Source organism: Eptatretus burgeri, chromosome 1 (genome assembly GCF_056783735.1).
Source record: "Eptatretus burgeri isolate ZD-2024b chromosome 1, Ebu_testis_v1, whole genome shotgun sequence".
Taxonomy (NCBI): Eukaryota; Metazoa; Chordata; class Myxini; order Myxiniformes; family Myxinidae; genus Eptatretus; species Eptatretus burgeri.
In genome coordinates, this window is record NC_140961.1 from 144,081,548 (window position 1) to 144,109,055 (window position 27,508).

At 42.5% G+C, this 27,508-nt stretch overlaps 1 protein-coding gene across 2 annotated transcripts in view; it reads left to right on the plus strand.

Moving 5' to 3' along the window:
• The window catches only part of LOC147035672 (protein phosphatase EYA1-like), a 386,713-nt gene that overhangs the window by 70,887 nt on the left and 288,318 nt on the right, over positions 1-27,508 (plus strand). For both annotated transcript variants that reach the window (XM_085846578.1, XM_085846569.1), the window contains exons 3-4: positions 24,905-24,971; positions 26,904-27,049. In XM_085846578.1, the coding sequence (XP_085702704.1) occupies positions 24,905-24,971; positions 26,904-27,049 (213 nt within the window). The remainder of the gene's footprint in view (positions 1-24,904; positions 24,972-26,903; positions 27,050-27,508) is intronic.

The following is a 27,508-nucleotide window of genomic DNA, read 5'->3' on the forward strand; positions in this document are numbered from 1 at the left end:
GGTGCGGGTTGATGCACTTTGTGCATGTACTGGTGAAAATGTATGTGTGTGTATGTGTGTGATGAAATGTTAGCAGTGTGTAGAGCAGTGTTGCAGTGGCGTTGTGATTTATTGTGGTGGTTTATCTGTACCAAAACTATTGTTGAACCTACCTGCATCCTTGCTCTTGCACCAACCCCTTATAGATGCTTCAACCAATGGGTTGTACTGTAGAGGGAGATCAATGGTTTTGTTTGTTGGACCACCTCTCTAGTCTTTAAAATGCCAGGCTTCGAGCATTAATCGCTGGTGTTTGTCGGGTGTGACATCCAGTACGCGGGTTCCTCCGAGGTCCAGTTGATGCCCCGTTTATATGTGGTGTCGTGCAATTGCTCACTGATCTGTGTTACCCAATCGCATCACCCTTTTGTGCTCATTTAGCCGTGTATTGAGGTTTCTCCCTGTTTCTCCGATTATATGCCTCTTCACAGTCCTTGCACCCAGTGTTGTACACCACACCTGAATTCTCACTTTCCGGTATTGCATCGTTCAATTTGGTTAAAACACCCCAAATAGTATGTAGCGGTTTGTGGGCTACTCCAACATTAAAAACAGGAACATGAAACCCTAAAGAACAATGGCTATGACAGAAGGTTGGAACAGGGGTTTCGAAGGCATAATACAAACAACAACAAACCAGAACTGATTGGTCGGTGTGTGTTACCTTATTATCCAGATCTCTCGGAGAAAATTGCAAAAATAATGCGAACTGCACGTATTGGAGTAGCCCACATACCTTGGCGATAATGTTTACCCAGTGTGCCATGCCTCCAGTATTTTCCTCCTGGAACAGTTCGGGTATACCGCCAGAACGTTCATATTGTCCCATAGGGGAACATGGCCCGCCCTCAACCCATGTTGAGACCTTCCGGGTGATTACATTCAATGGCTTCTGGTGTTTGTTGATGCGTTGGCCTCAGGTTCTTCCAGTTTCCCCGATGTATTCCACACCAAAGCCACATGGAATAGTGTATGCCATACCTGTGCAGTCATTCTTTTGTCTTCTGTCCTTGACTTTGGTCATTGCTTGCTCTTGAAAAAAAAATCTTGATAAAGGCTGGTGGAGGCAAGGTTCATGCCAGGTTGCTGGCTGAATTGTTGAGTCGTTCTCATAAAACTTTAGGTTGGAGAACTAAAAAATGGATGCATTGGATATAATTCCGAGCTGACGATCATTACTTGACATATGTAATAGATTAAGCTCTTTCTAACCACTGACTGACTCACTGATTCACTGACTCGTATTAAAGATCGGTACCATCCGGGTGATGTCGAAAGCTGAAATTTTGTATCTGAGTGGACATCGAAGCCGTTACACCAGAACAATTCACAGAATCATCAGACAACATGTAAAATTAAAATATAAGTAAATGGCAAAAAAATAGAAAAAATATATCAAAAAAAATAAATGAAAATATAAATAAATGGAAAAAAATAGGAAAATATATAAATTAAAAATCAAATGCAGGTGAGCAACCCAAGACAATGGGGAACCATGGTTCATATGATTACATAATGTGTAAGCATACCCTGCTAATATATATATATATATATATATATATATATATATATATATATGTATATATATATATATATATATACATACATACATTATATACATATATAAATATATATTACACACACACACACACACACACACACACACACACACACACACACACACACACACACACACACACACACACACACACACACACACTGAGAAGAAATGAAATGAGTCATGGATGTAGCTTCTGAACTTTCCACCTTCTCAACTTTCCCAATGTCGTTTCATTTTCAAAATGCAATTTGAGCACCTCTGCTTCTTTGATGTTAAAAGGAGCTCATTCCAAAGGACCATGATTATGCAGTCACTCATTTTGCCATCTTGTGCACATTCAGACTACCACTTTTGTAAAACTACATTACATATTGCATCCAGCTCTGTTTGAAGGTGTAACATCATTATTCTTGCACAGATATTTTTCTATTTACCTCCATATTTTTCAGTTCAATGTATCCACCTGTCCATCAGGAGGCTTCCCCCCAAAAAAACATGTTTGACAATTAAAAATCAATTAAACATTTCGTTTTTAAACAGAAGGATTCATTGAGTAAAATGTTGATGTGTTTTGAAATCAACACATCAGATACACACCTTTTGTATTTATTTTGCACCTCAAAAGTGTTTCAAAAAAACGTTTATGTCATATGCACGAATTTCATAATAAAAACACCCAAATTGTGATTAAAAAAAAAACATGTTTATATTTCAAATGTTGGTGACATTCATGCATTTTTGGTCTCTCAACACTTACAAACTCAATGTAACTTCCTCAGTACAAAAATGTAACAGCAGCATTGCTTTGTGAGGCTTAAACATCTGTTGAAGCATCTTCCACATTGGAAAGTGATTCACAGTTTCAAAGCCATTGCACAAGGTATGTTTTTCTAGAGAAGGTTCATGGTGTTTTTACAATGGTGCAGAACGACAAACGACAGCAGGTTCACAAATTACCAAAAAAAAATAACATTTTTTTAACAATCATTAAAAAGTCTCTTTTGCAGGACAATGAGCCGATACATTCCAAACTCAACACTTCACAATTTCTTGAAAAGTTGTACAAAGTGAAAATGGTTAAGAGTCGGCATTTTATCGAAAGTTGGTTTATTGTGAAGGGAATTAATTTGATTTGTTGCCGACTCGATGTTGCTCAGGTTGAGAGGCCAACATATATTGGAGAACATTTGTTGTTTCGATGTCGTTCAGCAAGCTGTTCTATTGTGCCCCAGCTAGTTGTGATCTCCCAGGATGGATGTTCAAATGTAGACTTAAATATATCAGGACTTGAAGCATTCGTAATCATGGAGATTATGCTTTTGATGAAATTTTTTTGACAGGGACATTAAAATTTTAATGGTATTTAATTAACTAGAAACACTGGCTCCCAACGGGAGAGGCCAAGGGGGCGGGTAATGCGTATGTGCATGTGCGCAGTACGCGGACAGTGGTGTGTAAATATTATTATTATTATTATTATTATTATTATTATTATTATTATTATTACTAGTACGGGCCCTTAGGTGCGTAAACGACGACTGGATTGGGACATGATTTCAATTAGATCGGACCAACCGTATCATAAATGGCCATTGTGGTGTAGCCTGCATGCGCGCAGGCTACACCACACTTATTATGATGCTTATTATGATGGTGATCATTTAATAATCATAGTTTTAGGAGGGAGGAGTGTGGTGTAGCCTGCGGGCATGCAGGGCGGGGCATGATGATGGGAGGAGGGGTCGGCGTGATCATCGTGTCTGCAAGGAATATAAGGAGTGCGCGCCGCCTGAGGCGTTGTGGTGATGCGTAGTCGCCCGGCTCGTGAGTGTGCTGAATACGTAATAAAGGCGAGCCGCGGGCAAAGTACGCCCGCGCTCGCGCTTGTGCAACACAGCCCGGCTCGACTGTTCCCCCCGCTCGTGTCTGCCTGCTAAGCATCTTCTATCCAGTACACCACAGCCATAACTTGGGAAACACCTGGGAAACATACTCAGGTCCCCAGTGTCAATTGTGACGTCATATCAAATGAAGAAGAATTGTGATGCCCCCTCTCGCTCCCCCCTAGTCTCGCCCCTCCTCTCTCGCTCTCCTCTCTCACCCATCTCTCTCGCCCCCACTCTCATCCCCCTCTCTCGCCCCTCCTCTCTCCCCTTCTCTTGAATTGTGATGCCCCCTCTCTCTCACCCCCTCTCTCCCCCTCTCTCCCCCTTTCTCCCTCCCCTCTCTCCCTCCCCTCTATTGCCCCCTCTCTTGCCCCCTCTCTTGCCCCCTCTCTTGCCCCCTCTCTTGCCCCCTCTCTTGCCACCCTCTCTCCCCTCTCTCTCCCCCTCTCTCACCCCGAGTCTCGCCCCTCCTCTCTCTCCCCTCCTCTCTCGCCTCTCTCTCTCGCCCCCACTCTCACCCCCACTCTCACCCCCTCTCTCACCCCCTCCTCTCTCCCCCTCTCTTGAATTGTGACGCCCCTCTCTCTCACCCCTCTCTCCCTCCCCACTCTCACCCCCTTCTCTCTCCCCCTTCTCTCTCCCCCTCTCTCTCCCCCCACTCTCTGCCCCCCACTCTCTCCCCCCCACTCTCTCCCCCACTCTCTCCCCCTCTCTCACCCCTAGTCTCACCCCTCCTATATTCCCCCTCTCTCTCCCCCTCTTTCTCCCCCTTCTTTCTCCCCCTCTCTCTCCCCCTCTCTCAGCCCTAGTCTCGCCCCTCCTCTCTCCCCCTCCTCTCTCCCCCCGCCTCTCTCGCCCCTCTATCTCGCCCTTCTCTCTCGCTCTCTCTCATCCCCACTCCCACCCCCTCTCTCTCCCCCTCTCTTGTCCCCCTCTCTCCCCCTTAGTCTCGCCCTTCCTCTCTCCCCCTCCTCTCTCACCCTTCTCTCTCGCTCTCTCTCTCTCATCCCCACTCCCGCCCCCTCTCTCTCCCCCTCTCTTGTCCCCCCTCTCTCTCCCTTAGTCTCGCCCTTCCTCTCTCCCCTTCCTCTCTCGCCCTTCTCTCTCCCTCTCTCTCTCTCATCCCCACTCCTGCCCCTCTTTCTCTCCCCCTCTCTTGTCCCCCATCTCTCCCCCTAGTCTCGCCCCTCCTCTCTCCCGCTCCTCTTTCGCCCCTCTCTCTCGCCCCCACTCTCACCCCCCTCTCTCGCCCCTCCTCTCTCCCCCTCTCTTGAATTGTGACGCCCCCTCTCTCACCCTCCTCTCTCCTCCTCTCTCCCTCCCCACTCTCGCCCCCTTCTCTCTCCCCCTCTCTCTCCCCCACTCTCTCCCCCACCCTCTCCCCCATTCTCTCCCCCTCTCTCACCCCGAGTCTCACCCCTCCTATATTCCCCCTCTTTCTCCCCCCTCTCTTTCTCCCCCTCTCTTTCTCCCCCTCTCTTTCTCCCCCTCTCTTTCTCCCCCCTCTCTCAGCCCTAGTCTCGCCCCTCCTCTCTCCCCCTCTTCTCTCTCCCCTCCTCTCTCGCCCCTCTATCTCGCCCTTCTCTCTCGCTCTCTCTCTCTCTCTCATCCCCACTCCCGCCTCCTTTCTCTCCCCCCTCTCTCTCCCCCTCTCTCTCCCCCTCTCTTGTCCCACCTCCCCCCCGTAGGCTCGCCCTACCTCTCTCCCCCTCGTCTCTCGCCCCTCTCTCTCGCCCCCACTCTCATCCCCCCTCTACCGTCCCCCTCTCTCGCAGATATTGGTCAACAGATAAATGGCCGTAACTTGGGAACCGTTCGTCCGATTAATATCAAACCTCGAAAAGGCACATCCGCGGGTCCCCAACAATATTCCTGGCAAGTTTCAATCAGATCGGACCGTCAATCATGCAAATCCATAAATCAATAAATAAATAAATAAACATTAATTGTGACGTCATTCGTGACGTCATAGCACCGTGTCTTGTCATTGGTCAACAGATAAATGGCCGTAACTTAGGAACTGCTTATCCGATTAATATCAAACCTTGAAAAGGCACATCTGCGGGTCCCCAGCAATATTCCTGGCAAGTTTCAATCAGATCGGACCGTCAATTGTGCAAAAAAAAAAACATCATTTGTGACGTCATTCGTGATGTCATAGCACCGTGTCTTGTCATTGTTCGACAGATAAATGGCCGTAACTTCGGAACTGCTTATCCGATTAATATCAAACCTTGAAAAGGCACATCCGCGGGCCCCCGGCAATATTCCTGGCAAGTTTCAATCAGATCGGACCATCAATCGTGCAAAAATAATGAAATAATAAATAAATACACATTAATTGTGACGTCATTTGTGATGTCATAGCACCGTGTCTTGTCATTGGTCGACAGATAAATGGCCATAAATTGGGAACTGCTCGTCCGATTGATATCAAACCTCGAAAAGGCACATCCGCGGGGCCCCGGCAATATTCCTGGCAAGTTTCAATCCGAAGAGGAAGCATTGTGACGTCATTCGTGATGTCATAGCACCGTGTCCTGTCTGATTGACAAACAATATATAGGTCATTATTGGTTGACAGACATTGGTCATTGTATCACGTTCTTCTTTTTATTCAATTATTGTGCTATTATTGTGTATTGCCAATTATTGTGCTATTATTATTATTATTATTAATATGCTGTTATCATTATTCTGAGAAAAAATGGCATGATAAGGTGATACGGTGGAACTACACTTCAGCTGCCATATATACACCTTTTCAACACTGAAAAAGCAATAAAATGGCCGTAACTTGGGAACCGCTCGTCCGATTGACATCAAACCTTGAAAAGGCACATCTGCGGGGCCCTGGCAATATTCCTGGCAAGTTTCAATCAGATCGGACCAGCAGTTATCGAGAAATGGCGGTCGCAGACAAACAGACAGACAGACACACACAGAGATTGCTGGAATTATAGATAGATTATTATTATTATTATTATTATTATTATTATTCTTTAATGGCCACAGTTATTGCCATGTTCTTGTAGGGTTGGCTTGGGGAAGCATGGCCCAATTCGATCTCGAACCAGCTGGCCAAGCATATTAATGCAGGAATTTGGAATTTGGCCTTGGTACCGGCAATAGCTCGCTTGAAGGTGAGATCTTGAAGGTTCGCCAACCACTTTGACGTCCATCCGAGGGATGGCACACACAGTCTGGAGAACTCAACTTGCAAGGGCGGATTGATGGTAAAGAATGCAACAAGGCTCTCTGCCAGAGCTTCAAAAAGCATTGCAAGATAGGGATGTTTGTAGAAATCTGATCATGAATTTCACCAGAGCTCGGACACAACTTTACGGAGCTGGATAACTGGTTATAATCATTTTTTTTTTTACTTCCAGTCGGTGTGCGGACCAGGGACTCTTAGTCTATACACCCCCCCCCCCCCCATGTGTAAGTACAGAAAATTTTCTCCAAATTTCCCTCAGGCAAGTATCAAACAATGCTCGCACATTTAGGAATGGGGTTATACATCCCATAAAGGACACAGTTGGGCCTTTAGAGTGTCGGGGGCAACACCGCACATCACATTTGAAGCCGTGGCCTGGAGAAATCACATATGAGACCCCAAGATATAACTTATAAGCAATCGTTATGCAGTTCACATGTAACTTGATGGCTAAAAAAATTGGACAGACAATGGGACACATCATTCATGCAGAAAGACTCATTTACACACCTTTATGAGCTAAAGATCATCACGGCCTACCTCTCGGCCTACCAAGGGGCCGAGCAAGTTGAGACAGCTCAGATGCGTTCGTCTGTGGTGGACACAATGCACATAGAATTCCTCAAGGATTTCAGCTTTCCTCAAAAGAGCTTTCAGTTTAGTGTTAAGCAACAGTAATGACTGCTTAAAAAGCTAATCATACGTTGAACAGAATTGGCTGAATCTGTAGTTTGTGATGATGTGAATTTTTTACTTCCAGTAGGTGTGCCACAAGAAACGCCACAATAAGCTCTTTATATACCTTAATATGGAATTCTTCCAAGGTGGAAAACCCACAGGGGAGGGGGGCAAAATAGTTGCTACAACCATAACCTCTGTCATGTGATCCCGAGTCCCCCTGGCAAGTTTGGTTGCGATTGGATAAGTAATGACAGAATGTGTCACGGTCAGACAGACAGACAGACAAAAAATACAGACACCAAATTGTCCATTTTAGTACGATATATTTTTCTTTGCAGTGTTGCACCGACTTGTGAATATGATCTCTATTATTGAATATTTTATGAAGGTAGGCAATTTATTTGTATGCTGGTACCTTGGTTGGATTCCAAATGATTCAATGGGTTGCATATATTAATTGACCATTAATGGTTGCCTTTCAGAGCTGAAGATGGCTGATCATATGTGATGTTCAAATACCTGAGTTCATCAATTTACTTACAGTGTAGAACCAGCAGATTTTTTTGGAGATACCGAGTCGAGGCTCATGGAAGAGCTAGAACCAAAACCACTCTGAAATAGCAAGTAGTGTAATCTGGTGTCAAAAGAATATCTCAGAAGACCAGACCACCTTCTGACCATAGCTTGGAGCAGGAAATATAATTTGCTCATGGTGACGATGATGCCTTATCCATTCCTCATAAAAAGACATTGTAAGTTTTTAAATTCCAGATCAACCAATATTTTAAGTCTTTAAGTTTCAGTGGTAACAGATGTGTCCCCAGATATACACACCTATCCAAGGGGAGGCAGCACACTTATTGATACACACCGTGCCTGCAAAGTACCAATCTGAGAGTTTATTGACAGGTCGAGAATCAAATCCAGATTAGGCATCTCAAAGGTAAGTGCACTCACCACCTCTCCACCATCCTGTCGGCTTTACATTTATCGTGAATTCCAGGTTCGATGTCCCCTCGTGTTTTCCTCTCTTGCAGTTGCAGTCTATAGGAATGAACTATTGAGTTTAAAAGACTTTATTTCTTGTTCATTAAAACATAAAAAAAAATTAGTATTGATCATTATTGTTTCCTAAATTCGCTCTACCAGACCTGGTGGTGCAATGGTTATATTAAAGTGTCTGCTCTTTGTCTGGGTGGTTGGTGGTTTGAACCCTGACTGTGTCATACCAAAGACTATATTTTTGAAATGGTACTTGCTGCTTACTTGCTTGACACTCAGCATTTAGGAGGATAGAATACAGACAAATGACCCTAGGAGGGCAATGGCAAACCACTCAATATATCCCTTGCCAAGAAACTGCTTCAGTAGTACCAACACATGGCACGAACGCACACTTCGGCAGCACCAACGGCAGAGTATCGTACTGGTTTAAAAAAAATAATACGCTGAACATTTAGTAAAACTCCAAGAAATTCACATTTAATAAACAAATGAGAAGGGCACTCGGTAGAGTGCATACCTCCCCCAAGCTTAACAGTTTCCGTTTTGTATCCCACTGATAGGTCGGATCTAGATTCGGACCTGAACTAAAATTAAATTGGCTTGTTTTTGTCATCTACCTAACTCATCCACCAAGTTTTGTCTAAATCCGTCCCTAACTTTTTGAGATATCATGTTATGTATCGTTTTAGCCCTACCACTCAATGGTGAAAAATCACTTTAAAATTATGGTATCCGGATTCCGATTCAGATCTTCACCAAAATCGAATCAATTCTTCCTTGTTACACGCCTAACCCGCCCACCCAGTTTCGGCCAAATCTGTCTGCAACTTTTTGAGATATTATGCTTTATATTGTTTTAGCGCTATCACTCATTGGTGAAAAAATCACTTCAAAAATTCTCGGATCCGGATCTTCACCAAAATGTAATCATTTCATCCATGTCACATACCCAAGCTCTCTATCAGATGTCATCCAAATAAATCCACGACTTTGTGAGATATCTTATTCACAAACAAACAAACAAACAAACAAGAAAGACGTCGTGCAGAGTACGATACTCGCAAAATCCATAAAACAAATGTGACCTTAAAAATAATTGGTGGTTGAATTTAATGAACAAATATGCAAATCCTCTTCAAATTTCAAGTCAATCGTATGAATATTGACAATTTTAGAAATTTAGCCAGTGTCGACTTTTCAGCATATGTTGACGTTTTGGCCTACACTACTGGTCAAAAGTTTTAGAACACCCCCATTTTTCTAGTTTTTACTGAAATTTAAGCAGTTTAATGTTTCAATGCACTCTGAAATTAAAGCAGAGAACAAATAAACAATTGCAGATAAAAAAGAAATCATGGAATCGTTTTGTTGAACAAAATTGAATCCAAATTTTTGACTCATCAAAGTCACCACCTTTTGCAGATATAACAGCTGAACATACTCGTGGCATTCTTTCTACAATGGAAATCAAATATTGTTTGGAAAGTTCTTCCCGACACTGTTGCAGAAGTTCCCACAAATGTGTTGCACTTGTTGATTGCTTTGCTTTCACCCTTCTGTCCAGTTCATCCCAAACCACCTCGATTGTGTTTAAGTCTGGAGACTGTGCTGGCCATTCTATGATTTGAAGCCTACCGTCTTGTTCTTTTCTTTGAAGGTAGTTCTGACATAGCCTGGGTGTATGTTTTGGGTCGTTATCTTGCTGTAGGATGAACCACTGACCAACTCGGCGTAGACCAAAGGGTATTGCATGGCGCTGCAAAATGCTGTGGTAGCTCTTTTGCTTCAGGGTGCCAGTCACTCTGTGCAAGTCGCCGACTCTGGATCCAGAAAAAGAGCCCCAGATCATCACGCTTCCTCCTCCATGTTTGACAGTTGGTGTCACACACTGAGGAACCATCCTTTTGCTTACTCGATGACATAAAAAACCCTGTGTGATGAACCGGAGATTTCAAATTTTGATTCATCGATCCATCACACCTTCCAGTTTTCGGGAGTCCACTGGCAGTGCTTTATGGCCCAGGCAAGCCTCTTTTTCTTATTTTGCCATCTTAGCAATGGCTTTCTTACTGCCACTCGACCTGTCAAACCTGCAGCTCGAAGACTTCTCTTCACAGTTGAAACTGAGACTTCCTTACTTCAACCAGTGTTAAGCTGTGCTTGAAGCTGCTGTCCTGTGAGCCACCTATCACGCATGCTGTTGACTCTCAGAAACTTATCTTCTGATTGTGTTGTGGCTTTGGGTCTACCAGACCTCTTCCTGTCAGAGTTTCCTCCAGTTTCCAAGTGCCTTTTGATGGTGTAGGAAACTGTACTCACTAGCACCTTGGCTTTCCTTTGCAATTTCTCTCAAGGAAAGACCTGCACCTTTAAGGGTTATTATGGTCTGTCTGTCTTCCTTTTTTAATTGTCTTTTTCTCATCATTATGATAGCAATATACTACTTCCTGCAGTGCAATATTGTCCATATAATGCTTCAGAGGGTGTAGCAACACAGTCTGTTCTAACACTGATTTATACAGACACAGGGTTTGTAACTAATCAACAAAAGTTGTGGCACCTCTAGGAATTGTTTGCATCAACTTTCAAGGCTTAATTTACTTCCATTGCTGCAGAACAGCTGCAGTTGCTAAACCATTACTTGTTCCCTTTTTTAATAACTCTGAAATTTACATTATTTTTCAGCTTTTGGTAACCTCAACTTTTTTTTTAACCTCTGGCAGTTTACCGCTAAGCTTTGTACCATTTAAGGTTATTCACTGGGCTTAAACTGCTTAAATTTCAGTAAAAACTCGAAAAATGGGGGTGTTCTAAAACGTTTGACCAGTAGTGTATGCTGACCTCAAAAACACTTGTTTGTTAAATTCAGTGACCTGATATGCAAATCCTCTTCAAATTTCAAGTCAATAGGATGAAAATGGAGGATTTTAGAAAGTTCACCTCAGTTGTTGACATTTGGCCGATGTTGACCTTTTGGCCTATGTTGACCACAAGAGTAATTGGTGGTTGAATTCATTGACCTGATCTGCAACTTATCTTCAAATTTCAACTCAATGGGGGTGAAAATTGGGGATTTCAGAAATTACACTTAAGTTATTGACCTTTTGGCCTATGTTGACCTCAAAAATAATTGGCTAGTTCAATTCAATCATCTGAAATATAAATGCTCTTCAAATTTCAAGTCAATAGGATGAAAATTGAGGAATTTAGAAAGTTCACCTCAGTTGTTGACATTTGACCTATGTTGATTTTTTGTCCTATGCTGACCACAAAAGTAATTGGTGGTTGAATTTAGTGACTTAATGTGCAACTTCTCTTCAAATTTCAAGTCAATCGGATGAAAATTGAGGATTTTGGAAAGTTCACCTAAGTTGTTGACATTTGGCCTATGTTGACTTTTTGGCCTATGTTGACCACAAAAGTAATTGGTGGTTGAATTCAGTGACTTAATATGCAACTTCTCTTCAAATTTCAAGTCAATCGGATGAAAATTGAGGATTTCAGAAATTACATTTAAGTTGTTGACCTTTGGCTTATGTTGACCTTTTGGCCAATGTTGACCTCAAAAATAATTGGCTGATTGAATTCAGTGACATTAAATATAAATCCTCTTCAAATTTCGAAGTTAATCAGAGGAAAATTGAAGTTTTTGGAAATCTCACCGAAGTCGTTCGCCTTTGGCCTACGTTGACCTTTTGGCCTATGTTGAACTCGAAAATAATTGGTGGTCGAAATCAGTGACCTTATTTGCAAATCCTGTTTAAATCTATAGTTATTCAGATAAAAATAAAAAAAATTCTGGATTTTAGAAATTTTACGAAGATTTGACCTTTGGCCTATGTTGGCCTTTTGACCCTTTGACCTCAAAAACAATAGACTTCTTGTTTACGATGAACTCTACCATGTGGTGAGGTTTTATGAAAATCGGTTTCAAATTGTGACATGGAGGTGACAGACGGATAGGCAGACAGAATAACGCACAAGACCAATCAATATATTTGAAAAAATCTTCATGATTTTCAAAAGTAACAAACAGACAGACAGACAGAAGTGACAACATAACCTCCATCTACCTTTGGTGGCGGAGGGAATCAGCAGTAATTGCCTTGATTTAAAAAGGTCTTTCTCAATATTGATTTTGAAAAGATTATTTTGATTTGAATTTTAAAAAGTTTTTGACGAAAGAGAATTTTTTTGACTCGTACTTCAATTATTTTCAAAAATTTTTGGAAACAAGTTTTTGCCCATGAGTGGTTTTTATCAGGGATTTCAGGTGCCAGGATAAAGTACTTCGTCATTGCAGTCCCCATTCAGTCTTTTATTACATCCTCTGAAAACTGCAAAGTGTTTGCACGGAAACCGAGTGGAGCTTCTTGGTGATTTGTTAGTGGGAGTAACATGAGAATTTATGGTAAAAGTAGCTGCAGTAACTTTCATCTTTGAGGAAAGGCAATCCATATTATGTAAGACAATTGTTTGCATAACTTAAGTTGGAAAACCTGTTTATCGATATATTATAATCCAGTTGCTTTTGTTTACCTGCTCGGGTAACCTGAGATGTGATTCAGTCTTCCGAGTGCACAAAATGAATGTTGGAATAAATAATAGCAAACGGATGATACAGAAACGCCAGCATTTTTCTTTCCCCCGACACTGCCCAGAGTCCCAGTTTGATGATTCTTTGAGATCACTCGCGTGCATCCATCGGTGCACCCCTGGGTTTTTAGCTCTGTGATGATGTTCAGCAATGTTTCTGAATCTTAAGAACTTACAAAGTCCCAACGGGGGAATGCAATCTCATTGCCTGTCTAATGCAACGTTTAACGATCGAGGAGTTTCTTCAAGGTGCCTAGTCTTCCTCTCCCCATTTTCCTGTTATAAGACCTTTCGACCGAATCATATCAATCTATTTGACACTAATGGTGAAAGTTACCTTACTCACTCGCTACTTCAAAAATAAAATTAAATGCAGGTTTATTTTTGAAATCCATTTCCCTAACGCGCTGCATCATTTCAGACAGGTATCCAAGAAGTCTTCAAAAACAATCATCAAACTGTAGCATAAGTAACTTGCAATGAAATGTACCGTATAAACATACTGGACTTCAGCAGCATTTCTCATGTTAGTAATACAAATCAGGCTGAGCAATTCCGAAGCAGATGGCTGTTGTTTTCAATGGTTTGTGCTTCACTGTGCCCACACTGCTGCTCCTGTACAGCAGACAGACATGAGTGATAAGTCAGGTCTGACAAGAACCTACAGCCTTTGGCCTTCTGCACTGATCCCACCAGTTCAGTTTCCCTGCGCGTAACAAATTGGCTTGGTGTAATTGGCCGCGCGTGCGGCGAATCGGACAGCCAGCCGATAACCCTGACTTTAATTTCTAAATCATCGGAGTTGCCTAATATCGGCCATTTTGACTTTAATTAGATCGCGATTATTTAATCGTTTGAGGAGGTTTACTTGGATATCTGAATCCGTCACCTGGCTTGAATTTGCAAAAATAATAATAATAAACCCCCAAAAACATTATATCTGTATCGATCAAGGTAACAAACCTGCTTTGGCGAAGCCAAATCAGCTTTCCTAAAGATCATCATTTGAGAAAATGGCACAATTCCGATTACCGATTGTACAGTACGTTCAAACATCTCATTGTATCGGTTCATCATTTGTTTGTTGAAAATTATGTTTTTTAAAATTGCCTATCATTGTTTTTTTAGACATGCAGTGTCATCCGTGGGTTGTACATTTTGTTGCTTTTGCCCAAAATTGAAAAAAAAAAAATTACATATTTAGTACGTACATAGCAAATGCTGAGCAAGTATTTTTGATGTTTGCACAAAGATTTTCCGTGGAATAATGTCTCAGCTGGTACTCATGGTAATGCTCAGAAGCTTACCGCAGGGATTTGGTGAGGCAACGCATCATTTCCTGTATGTACTTGCATATGAGTACATGAGCCTCTGTTGTTGGTGTTTGGACTGCGGGAGGCTCTCCTTTCTGCGGCCGCCTGAATTTCCACTCCGGCGTTAGCGGTTTCTTCACCGATTTAGGGATTTGTGACGCCGTGTTATGGACACGGGACGGGTGTACCAAATCTGAAGCTCACAGTATTCCGTAAGTTTCTCAACCATGAAACACGCTGGCATAAATCCCAGGAATACAAAAGTCACCAAAATCTCGTCAGTGGCATAATTTATTATGTTTTGTAAAATGATTCTTCGACGCCGCTGATATGGGTCCAAAAGCGAATTGGTGATACACGGTAATGCAATTTCACGCAAGCCTTCTGCTAATGATGTTATCCGTGGAGTCACGCTCCTATCCCGGCAGCGTGCGACGAATTTGCATCGCTGTTGTTGCCAGGTGAGGCTGTTCGGTGCCCATGGGTGAGGACGTGCTTCCTTTTGATTCGTAAGACTCGTGTGGGTTGCCCACGCGGAGCTTGCTGCATCTTCCACGTCATGGCTCTTCACCAAAACAAATGCCAGATGAAGTGAACGCAGCCTCCCTCTGAGGATTTTTCTTTTTAATTGGGGCACAAACATTTCGAGGGTATGCGGGGTCATATTTAATCATTCGACTTCATATTCTGTGTTTTTGATTTGAATTGAAAATGTCAAAGTGCTTTACAAAGAAGTAAGCAACTAAGAAAGAGCAAGGGTTAAAAGGTTGAGGTTTTTATGGGAGATTTCTAAACAGCAGTGGATGAGGTTGTGCAGATTATTAAAGGTAGAGAGTTCCACAGTTTAGGTAACAGGATATCTGAATAATGACCAATCAACAAAAGCGTTCATCCTCATGCGAGGAACTACCATGTTGTTGTCTTGCAGTGGTTTCGGATATGAGGATGTTAACATATAGGCAGAATCCAATTCATATTTGGCTGTATAGTAGAGGTTGCCAGCAATATATATATATATATATTTATATATATATTTTAATGATCTGTTGTGATATTGGATGCCAAAAGCAAATGAAGATGCACAGACAGATATAATGTTCCAAGTTTAATTGATGACAAGCAAAAGTTAGGGTGAGAAATTCCACGACTGCAAAAGAAGCAACGAAGCAGAGAAGCAAGTTACATTCAGATGGATTCGAATGAATAGCTTTGACTTGTGGGGGTTGAGGAGGATCAGGTTCAGTGTAAGCTAATTATTGAGGTTGAGGGGACGGGGACGGTTCAAAGATTGCGTCAGGGTCCCAAAATGCCTTCGGAACGTTGACCAATTCTGAGCGTTCAGTTGGTCATCCGTTATACCAGCCACTCGGCACTAACTTTAGACGGTGTACGGGATGGACAAGAGTGTTCAGAAACAGCCGCCTGGGACGGTAGCGTAAAAAGGATTTAGATCATGATCCCCTCCCCTCCAGGGCATGTGTTAGAGTATGTGCTGGCGATTAGCCCCTTTTAGCGGAGCCTTCACGCCAGGCCTTGTTCAAAGGATAGTTGTAGAAGCCACCGGGCGCGGCTTGCCGTGAAATGTGTGCTGTGGGATTTTGGCCTAGCGTGGCAGCAAGCACTGTTTAACCCCCGGCCTGCCCTTCGCTTACACTTCACCGACTGGATTCCTGGATTAAGGCATTCTTTGTCATCTCGTTTAATCCCGGGGTTTTCTGAAGGTTTTTTTTTTCTTCTTGTTATTTTCCCGCTTCTTCCCGTTCGGCTGCTTGGGCCTAAGGCTCGCAATTTCCGGCAGGAAAAGCCCCGGCTGATTGCTAAAGATGTTTCTCTCATTTGTTCGCTTTGGATGCCTCGCCACTTTATCAGCTGTACTTGCGCACTCCGTAAATGATCTTGAGTCAGTGGCCCGGGGAAATGTTTAAATTTGGTTTTGCTCATAAGCATTGCGATTGCACTACTTTGTTGTCGTGCTGAGTTTCAGAGCAATTTGTCTACACATACCCCGTCCAGCATAAAGTAATGAAAAACATCCTGGTGTACGTGAGATATCGTATTCTACAATAACCATCGCTCCACATATATTTTAAGCCTGTCTGGAAAATGCTGCATTGATTAAATTGCACCAACGTGTGGGATGGAATTGCAGGAAGCATTCTGGTTTTTGAATGCGACTAACTATTCAGCGTGCCACGAGAATGTGGGCTGCGCAATTACGTCCAGGTCGTTCAACAACGCCGGGATGTAGAAAGACGGTAATGGACCTTCTTAGTGTGCAGCACATGATGTGAGCAGAAATAACTTTGTTCCTTTCAGTTGGTGTGCCAGAAGCATTTGCATCAATGTGCTTGTGTTCAGAGAAAATAAATGGCTTTTCGAAGCACCCGTCAATTTGCGAGGCATTGCTTTGCGCAAAAGAAAATGGCTTTTGTTCAAGAAGTTATGTTCAACACATTGCTGTATTACATAAACTGAATTCCTGCATCCATCGCATTTAATATCGAAGCAGGGAATTTGGCCGTTCCGGGACACACAATGATAGATACCATGGCATCTTTAACATCCAAAATCTAAATACAGATGGGACAGCCAGCTTGATGTCCCTGTACTAAGAATTGTGTGCTATGAAATGCCATCTTACTTGCTGACACTCCACTAGGATGTCGTTTTTCCGTTAAATCTGTCCCCATGTGAGTTTGAACGCAGATCAGACAGATCAATGATGAGCTGAGATATCCATGGCTTGGATCTGTGGGGAAAATGCAAATGTCCTTAGTTTCGTTCAATAGCCATGTTTTTCAAACATACAGCTGTAGGTAGATCTGTTATTTGTAGTGGAGGATTGTTTGAAATATCATCAACTGAACATCAAGTGCTTGTTTGGAACTGGATATAAGAATTCTCTGATCAGTAAGAGGAGAAGGAACAGTGATTGTAATTCCAGCTGAAAACAAATGAAGAAACCCATTAAAAAATGGTCCTCGCTCCTGCAAAGGATGTGTGAACTACAATTGATCACCTGTATCCATATCGCTATGAAGGGTGGCTCCAAGACTTTGCACAGGGTGTGTGTGTGTGCGTGTGTGTGTGTGTGTGTGTGTGTGTGTGTGTGTGTGTGTGTGTGTGTGTGTGTGTGTGTGTGTGTGTGTGTGTGTGTGTGTGTGTTATATATATATATATATATATATATATATATATATATATATATATATATATATATATATATGTGTGTGTGTGTTTGTATATATGTATATATGTATATGTATGTATGTATTTATGTATGTATATATATATATATATATATATATATATATATATATATATATATATATATATATATATATATATATATATATATATATATATATATATATATATATATATATATATATATATATATATATATATATATATATATATATATATATATATATATATATATATATATATATATGTATATATATATATATATATATATATATATATATATACATATATATATATATATATATATATACATATATATAGATATATATATATATATACATATATATACATATATATATATATATACATATATATACATACATATATATATATATATATATATATATATATATATATATATATACATAAATACATACATATATATATATATATATATATGCATATATATATATATATATGCATATATGTAGCCTGGTGTTGGCTCAGTGGTTCGGGTGGTGGCTTGGGATCCGAGGGTCCTGAGTTCAAGCCTCGTTTCCCGCTGAATTAATTCACCAGGGGGTTGACTCAGCCTGCCATCCTTCCGAGGTCGGAAAAATGAGTACCAGCTTGCTGGGATGACCGAGTCATTCAAGTATCCTGCGTCAGAGTGGCGACCTGTCCAGGATTGTGCCCAATAGCCAAGGAGACTGCTTCGGCAGCACCAACGCTCTGTACAGAGTATGGTCCCAATGGACATGCATATATATATATATATATATATATATATATATATATATATATATATATATATATATATATATATATATATATATATACACTCGTGGTGTGTGTTTACACATTGTGTAAGTACACAAACCATGTTTCCCCATTGTCTCGGGTCGTTCACCGACAATTCATTCATCATTTATTTTTTTTCATTTATTTATATTTTCATTTACAGATGCTTTCCGAAGGTTCTGTGATTTTTTTTTGGTGTATCGACTTTGATGTCCATCGGCACACAAAATTATCTTGCTTCCCCATTGTAACGGGTCACTCACCTGCGTTTCTTTCATTTATTTTTATTTCCATTTACGGATGTTGTCCGACGATTCATTGATTTTTTTTTCATCTCGTTTCAGTGTACCGGCTTTGATGTCCATCGGCATTCAAAATTCCAACTTTCTACATCACCCGGAAGGCATCAATCTTGAATATCAGTCAGTGAATCAGTGGTTAGAAAGAGCGTGGTGCCGCTCTCGACTGTAAGGCATTCAGCAAATGGTTAAGCTCTCACGCAAGTTCTCAAATGAAATGGTTGACAAGGAACGGTTGACCAGGCTATCACTGCATATCATATAGTATCCCTTTAACTTTAAAGCCAGTCTTCACCACACATGCAGCAGTTAATGAAATAAAATTAACTTGTTCAAATAAATAACTTTATCCACAAAAGAGTTGTTGCATGAGGTAGAATTACCCTGGAGACATCGCAAAATTCAATCACCTGTGAAATAAACATTGCAGATCATCCAACATTTCGCCTGCCCGTCTGTACCTGCTTCACTTCACATCTGTGCCCGCATTGGTTCGGGGTCCGCGCAAACGTTCTAACTTTTTTTTTAAAACGTCCGTTTTTCTTTGTTACCACATTTCCTTTGACTCCCTGTAGAACACCTCGTGAAGCCTCAAATTATTTCGGCACAGATCTGGTAGACGCTATGGATAGGCAGTCCCTCTGGGGGACAGGACATGAGGTCCAGCAGTGAATACTTTATATCATAGAGCTCAATGAAGCTGGTTAATTTTGGCACGTTCCTAAATTTTTTTGTTCACTCAATGTAATGCTCCAAGCAGAAGAAAAACAATAGTTTAATGCTTTGGAAATTTCACAGTTTTTTGTGTATGTATGGAGGAGAAGGGACCATATTGTGGAGGAGGATGGGCCATAGCCTTGCTTGCTTCAAGTAAATAGGTATATTGGCTTCGTTTCAGACTAATTATTTCATCAAATAATCAGATTTCACTCCAGATTTCGACACTCATTTAGTCCGGAACATATCCGATCCTCAAAACCGAAATAACATAAAGATAATATGCTTAGTTCATCTGTGGGAGTAGATCGTGGAAAATGGTATCAAATAATACATGAAATCGCTCCAAGCTCTTTTTTTGAAAACTATAGCACTTACAAAAGCGATGCACACAGCGATTTGTAGCTATATATTCAATAATATGAGTGAGGAAAGTGGGGGAAAAACCACTTCACCGTTAAGAAATCATTGCGGCCTGTTCCAAGTCAAGGCATGGTTGAGCAGGCCAAAAAACATGGCAGCTTCAGACCCCAGCGAGGTTACCCAGGAAATGCGTTAAGACCCCAGAGAGCAAGGTGGCTGAGGATGGCCTGATGAAGGATGTAATTAAATAAGGCTGTTTTAAAAATTATCTTCAAAATTGGGGTTTTAATTGACCCAAACACCCAATTTTCACTCTTGCACTTCCTTGGAGTTTTCTTAGTATGCTTGCAAAGTTTCAGGCTGCTAGATTTCATGGTTTTGTAGTTATGGAGGAGACAAACACACACTCACCATCAGGTCAGGTTCGATCTGTGACCTGCTACAGGTACCATGTAAACCTGTACTAACCTGTTCCATGGTCGGGTTGTCGGCGACTAAACCGTCTCCCCCACCAGGTTTTCTGGTGAGGAGGGTGTTTGGATATGGACACCCAGCAGGATTAAAAACAAAACCTGTCAAAGGGCGGAGGAGCTCCTTGTGAGCCAACGGCCATCCATATCTAGGGCCCAACTGTGTCTGCGGACGTCCTCCTGCAGTTGGGTCACTTCTTATTAGGAGGTTGGTAGGATTTGCACTCCGGCCACCGTAAAACCCTTCATTCCGCAAAATGCAAAAATGCAAAATAATCTGAAAACCCACTCCGTGGGAGTACCTCCTGTGCAGCTTCCCTTCGCAGGGCAGCTCACCGGATGACGGGATTGGGGCAAAGCCTTCGGGACCCCCAATCTTTGATGATAGGAGGGAAACCACGGGGTAACATCCCTGGGTCAGATTGCGGGAGAGTGTGTCGGAGTGGTGCTGAGGTGTCGTCCACCAGACGGCGGTCTCCTTGGGTTAACCTGAGGCGGTCCCTTCGGGTGGGTGCCTGGAATGTCCTATCCCTAAGAGAGGATGATCACCTGTCTCTGTTATCATCTGAGCTCAAGCGTTTGGACATCGGGATTGCAGCTCTCTCTGAGGTTTGGAGACTGTATTGCGGCGAGATAATGGTGGGTGGTTACACCTACTATTGGTCTGGTCGCTCTGATGGTTACCATACCCAAGTAGTTGCTGTCGCTGTGTCCAATAAGCTGACCCCAATGATAATTGAGGTAACACCGGTCAACGAGCGTATTATGAGATTAAGGATTCGTCACTCCTTAGGTGTCATTTCCCTGGTCTCTGTTTATGCTCCGACTGAGGCGAGTGATCTCACCGTGAAGGATGCATTCTACGCCACACTCGAGTCTGTGGTTGATCAGTGCCCCAGACGAGATACACTTCTAGTCTTGGGGGATTTCAATGCATCGACTGGAACTGATAGGGATGGTTATGAGGTGTGTGTTGGTCCCCATGGGTCAGGAACTATGAACCAGAATAGCACTAAGTTCCTTGACTTTGCAAGAAGTCATGGACTTAGGGTGGCTGGTTCATGGTTTCAGCGCCCACAAGCTCATCGCTGGACTTGGTATTCCAACGCTGGCGGTGTGGCAAAGGAGATTGACCATGTCCTCATTGACGATTGTTGGAGGATGATCCAGAACTGCAGGGTCTACCGGAGTGCTCATTTCCTCAATACTGACCACAGGCTTGTTGTAGCAACTCTAAAGCTGCACCTTAAATCCTGGAGAATGGTACCATCCCAGCCTAGGCTGGATGTTGCCAAGCTCAGGGATGAGAGAGTAGCTGAGGAGTTTGCGAACAGGCTGAGTGAACACTTGGGGGGTCTGGTTGCTTTGGGGGGTCCTGAAGAGTTGTGGAGCGCCTTCAAGACCACCGTCCTTGATGTTGCCGGTGGATGCCTTGGAGCTCACCGCAGGGCAAAGAAGAAATTTGTCTCTCAAGGGACACTGGATACCATTGACCAGAGTCACAGGGCCAGGCTGAATGGCAGAGCTGAGCTGTTCAGGGAGCTGAGGCGTAAAACTGTACATGCACTGAGGGTGGACAAGGAGGCCTATGTGTGAGGAATCTGTGAGGGTTACCATACCCAAGTAGTTGCTGTAGCTGTGTCCAATAAGCTGACCCCAATGATAACTGAGGTAACACCGGTCAACGAGCGTATTATGAGATTAAGGATTCGTCACTCCTTAGGTGTCATTTCCGACATGTTCAGTGTAAGATGTAAGTTTCACAATATAGTGAAATATATGGAGTAGAGCATCACCTGTGGACAGGTGATTCTCGTCCCGCTTACAGGGGAATTCGCGCATTACGTTCATCCAAGCCCATCCCTCGGAGCACTACAGTTCGAGCAGAGAGTGGTAGGCTCTTGACAGAGGAGTCTGACGTGAAGGCCCGCTGGGCCGGTTACTTTCAGCGGTTGTACCGGGCTGATCCCCCAGCTGTCGAGTTGGACGTCAAGGGTGTTACAATCCCTGTTGCTGACCCTCGAATCAACTGTGGTCCACCTTCGCTTCTGGAAACACGGGCTGCGGTGAACCAGTTGAAACGGGGCAAAGCTCCAGGGATCTGTGGCATCCATGCCGAACTTCTCAAGACTGGTTGAAATGCTGCATTCATGTCGTTGCATGCAGTTTTGTGCTCTGCCTGGAACACAGGCATCATCCCAACTGACTGGAAGAGGGGCCTTATTGTCCCTCTCTGGAAAGGGAAGGGTGATCGCCAAGACTGCAACAACTACTGAGGGGTGACGCTGCTCTCAGTGCCGGGCAAGGTCTTTGCTCGGATAATTCTCGATAGGGTTCACCACCATCTGCTTGAGCACCAGTGTCCAGAGCAGTCAGGCTTTACACCAAAGAGGTCAACGATTGACCGTATGCTTGCACTTCGTGTCCTCACCGAACGCAGATGAGAGTTTCGGCAGGGGCTGCTTGCAGCCTTTGTTGATCTCTGTAAAGTGTTCGATTCAGTTAATCGGGATGTCCTCTGGAGGATTCTTGGTCTTCGTGGGGTGCCACCAAAACTGATCGATCTGATGTCTGAACTCTACTCTGGTACTGAGAGTGCTGTGAAGTGTGGTGGTCCCATCTCTGACTTATTTCCAGTTGTTACTGGAGTTCGTCAGGGATGTTTACTTGCCCCCACACTTTTCAGCACTTGTATGGACTGGATTTTAGGGAGGATGTCGGAGAGATCAAGTTGCGGTGCATCGTTTGGGAATGTCAAGATCTCGGACCTTGATTTTGCAGATGATGCAGTCATCTTTGCAGAGACTTTAGATATCCTCTTGGGGGCCCTCGAGGTGCTGAATGAGGAGTCGGAGCCGCTGGGATTACGGGTCTCTTGGGTCAAAACTAAGATCCAGGCTTTCGGTGACATCTTGGATGCTGCTGGCCTGTCTGTGTCTGTTTGTGGTGAGGATGTTGAGGTCGTGGAGAGATTCACTTACCTTGGCAGTGATATTCATGTCTCTGCTGGCTGCGAGTCAGAGGTCAATAGACGTCTGGGTCGTGCCTGGGGAGTCATGGATTCACTGGATCATGGGGTGTGGCGCTGCCGGTACCTGTGCGGGAGGACGAAAGTCCGAGTCTTCAGGTCCTTGGTACTTCCAGTCTTGCTCTATGGGTGCGAGACTTGGACTCTGACCAAGAATCTGAGACAGAGACTTAATTCCTTTGGTACCGGGTCTCTTCGGAGAATCCTTGGTTATCACTGGTCGGATTTTGTGTCCAACGAGCGGTTGCTGAGAGAGACTCGGATGAGATTTGTTACCTGCATAGTCCGTGAGCGTCAGTTGCGGCTGTATGGACATGTGGCTTGTTTTCCTGACGCTGATCCTGCTCACCAGATTCTCTCAGCGAGGGAGTCTCATGAGTGGAGGAGGCCAGTGGGCCGACCACGTGCCTCATGGTTGCAACAGGTTGACCATCATCTCAAGGAGATGGGGATGGGCCTGGCATCTGCCTGGGGGATGGCCAGACGGAGGCCCCTGGAGTACCGGCGGAAAGTGGACGCAGCGACGCGCTGTTCTGGCACATGCTCCCATACCTGACCTGACACACACACACACTTTTTGAGATATATATTCGTATGTTTGTGTGTTTCAAGGGGAGGGTGATGATACAAGAGAGGTATTGCACCTGCCTGCCCATCCTCAAAGCCTTCAAAATATGCTATTAGCAAATACAGTAGAGTCGTGTTCTTTATTAAATGACATTGAATGAAGGTGAGTAAATTAAACTTATCCCTCATTACTCTTCAATTGCAAAATAAGTACAATTAATTGCAAAATACAATGACCTTATGCATTTATATATAAGCCAGTTAAATCATTGTTTGGAAGAAAAAAAGATATACTGCTTTGCTAGTTTGATTTTAAAATAAAAAGGTCTGCAGAAGTGATTGATGGTGGGGGTGGGTGGGGGGGGAGTAGGGGTTGAAGAGAGGCGAGGGGTCTTATCCTTCGAACCCCACCCATTATCAAGCCTGCTCTCTGGTGGCATACATTAAGAGGAACTACAGTAGTTAACATCAATCGCTTCGTTACAAGGATATAAGTTGAAGGATGTTTACGACATCACAATTAAAGGATGTGACATTGTCAGGTTTCATGTGATGGAAAAACTTGGGAAAAACAATGAGTATCAAAAGAAGAACCAAAAGGAGAAACAGTAGTGGGGTCAGACATTCGATGAATCCTGGAAATAAAACAAAGATTCACAAATCACAGCTTTTGTGTTCAACGATGGATATGTTCACACTACATCTCCAAGAATACGGTTGGCTATTAGTGAGGTCACCGACCATTTTGTGACTTTTGGTAATTTATTTGGCTGCTGAGTGTCATTTTATTGTCATCAGCTATTAATTAAATATCTTGAGGAGTACATCATACAATACTGTACTTACTTGGACACACATGTATGAAATTATGCACTTAGAAGACTAATAGATAGTTTAAATTTTTAGAATTCATTATTCTTCATATATGGAGTGAAATATGCCAGGCTGGGAGTAGTTTGTTTTCCTTCCGACATCTCGCCTGGAAATATGGGCACGTTGGACATGCTGAAAGCCACAGACTGGCCATTTACCTTGGAATACTGCAAGGGGGAAGGAAAGCACTCTATGCTGGCTGACATGTTGAGGGGTGTGTTTGTCTATGAGCCTGCTGTAGGTTTTGGATTTTGACTCGTGTTTTCATTGTGCCTTTGCAGCCCTAGCCGGAGGCAGCTACAGTCCAAACTCCTCCAATCATTACTCCCTACAACTCTACCCATCCAAGTGAGTCCCTCTTCCCCATCTTCACAGTGATGTTTCTCTCTCTCTCTCTCTCTCTCTCTCTCTCTCTCTCTCTCTCTCTCTCTCTCTCTCTCTCTCTCTCTCTCTCTCTCTCTCTCTCTCTCTCTCTCTCTCTCTCTCTCTCTCTCTCTCGTTAAAACTAAGCAAGGCCGATAAAACAACTGGGAAATGGTATCCGCTTGAATGCTGGATCGAACAAATCACTTCAAGCTGCCATGTTTTTGAGCAGTCGAGGTAGATTTGAAAAGAGGATTTAATAACATTTCAAATGGGAAGCTCTTGGTGAAGGTAACACTTGTTGTTAAGCCGGCTATTTCATTTGTGCACTTTGAAGACCCCACCTTACTTTCAAAAAGAGAAAATCTTCCTGGCCAAGACGACTGTGGTACTATGTAATCTCGGGTATCATGTGATGGTATCCCGACCGAATAACAAAATCAGGTCTACTGATTCCCAAGTAAAGTTAACGCTTACCAACAACCATGGCTGCAAGAGAGTCCTCCGGATTAACATCCTTCCGATGCACGGTGGATACATCGATGTGTTGACCTGCACGAGAAACAGCTGGATGATATTTTATAGCTCGGTCGAGATTCGAACCCATTCCAAACAGCTCCTCGAAGCTACGACCCGGCCATTCCTAACCCCCACAAGCCAGAAGTGATTGCAGGAAGGTGTTAGATCACTGGGTTGGAGCGAAACAATCATTTGAGAATGATGAAGGTCGGTGTTGCGACCATGATTTCACGACGCGTATATTCGTAATTCGAATGGTTCCTTGAAGCACGAATGTTTCCTTTTCTTTTGACAAAAGGATTTTTTGACAAATTGACAAATTCTTGCTTCAAGAAATTTTAAGCAGATTTCAAACAAGCCTGGCTATATTAAAGAGGGTAAGGGTATGGATCATTAAAGTGTAATCCACAAAAGTGTATGTAGTTTGCAGAAGTCGGGATTTGTTGAATAGGGAAGTTTCAGGCTTTACTGTGCGGGCAGATCTCGGGGTAATAGTAGATAAGTCGTTGAAACAATCAGAGCAGGAAGGTGCTGTATGTCCATCCGTTGGGTTTGGGTGTGCAGACAGACAGACTACATAAGTGGTTGTTGTTTATTTTGTAAAAATCCAAATGCTTTGATGTGGTTTTTTTTTTTTCCTAATATTTTAAAGAATGAATAGATTGACAGGATGGATTAGGGTGCGTTTTTCACTTTGTTGAACATCGACAGATGATGTTTCACACAAAGTTGTTGGCATGTACAACTCTCTGCCTGTAGGTGTAGTGGATGGAAGGACAATTGGCATGTTCAAAATGGAATTGCATCGGGTGGCTGACGGTATACTTAATATCCAGGTTTGGTGACATTTCATGTCATCACAGCCTTGACATGTGGTGAAATCTCTTTAACTTTTTACTGGATGGTCTATCAATTGATATTAAACTTCAGTTTTTTTTTCTCACGATTATATATTACAGTGAGTGGGTGCAGAAAGGTGGGCAAATAATTTTGACTCTGACTGTGGTAGTTCATCCTCAATGTGCTCAAATGGATTGAGATCTGATGGGGGCAATGGCGGCAATTGAAGCAGCCTGGGGTCTCGGTGAATTTATCCGCTTCAAAACATTTGTGTAAAATTTCACTAAAGTGTATGGATGTATCGAAATCGACGAGAATACATCTGAACTGTCAGTGTACAAATGCCCTGTTGTTGAACAGACTTGATTTGCAGCAATTCAGAAGTTTTTTTTTCAAAAAATGAACACTTCTCAACCAATGAGGATAATCGAGGACGGTCAAAACTTATGACGGCATTGAATTGCTTGCTTGTGTTGTCCAAATTACACTTTGTGACCTAACTGTTGTACAAATTAGCCACGAGCATCTATTTACGAAGTGCTGCATTCTTTGTTCCAGCAGAACATACCCACACATTCTCCCAGCCTCAGCAACACAAAGCATGGCAGCCTACCCCGGAGCAGCGCAATACCCATCGGGAATGCAACAAGCTACAGCTTATGGAAGCTATGCGCAGCCGTGTGCGTACGGTGTCACAGACTACGGTATGGCTGGAGAAGTATCTTACTCTCAATCTATGAAAGAGCACAAACATTAATTCCTTATGCATTCAATTTTGTCAATCTATATTGTATGTAAAGACAGTTGATTAGTCATATTACATAAATAATATATGTATGTATGTATGTATATATATCATTTTCTTACAAATATTATTTACTTAATTTATGTTTGTGTAGATGTGTGTTTTTGATATATATATATATATATATATATATATATATATATATATATATATATATATATATATATATATATATATATATATATATATATATATATATATATATATATATATATATAGATATACATATATATATATATATATATATGATATATTAGTGGGGTATGCTTACACATTGTAAGCAATAAAGGACTGTGCTTCCACATTGTCTTGGGTCACTCACTTGCATTTAATTTTTAATTGACTTATTTTCATTTTT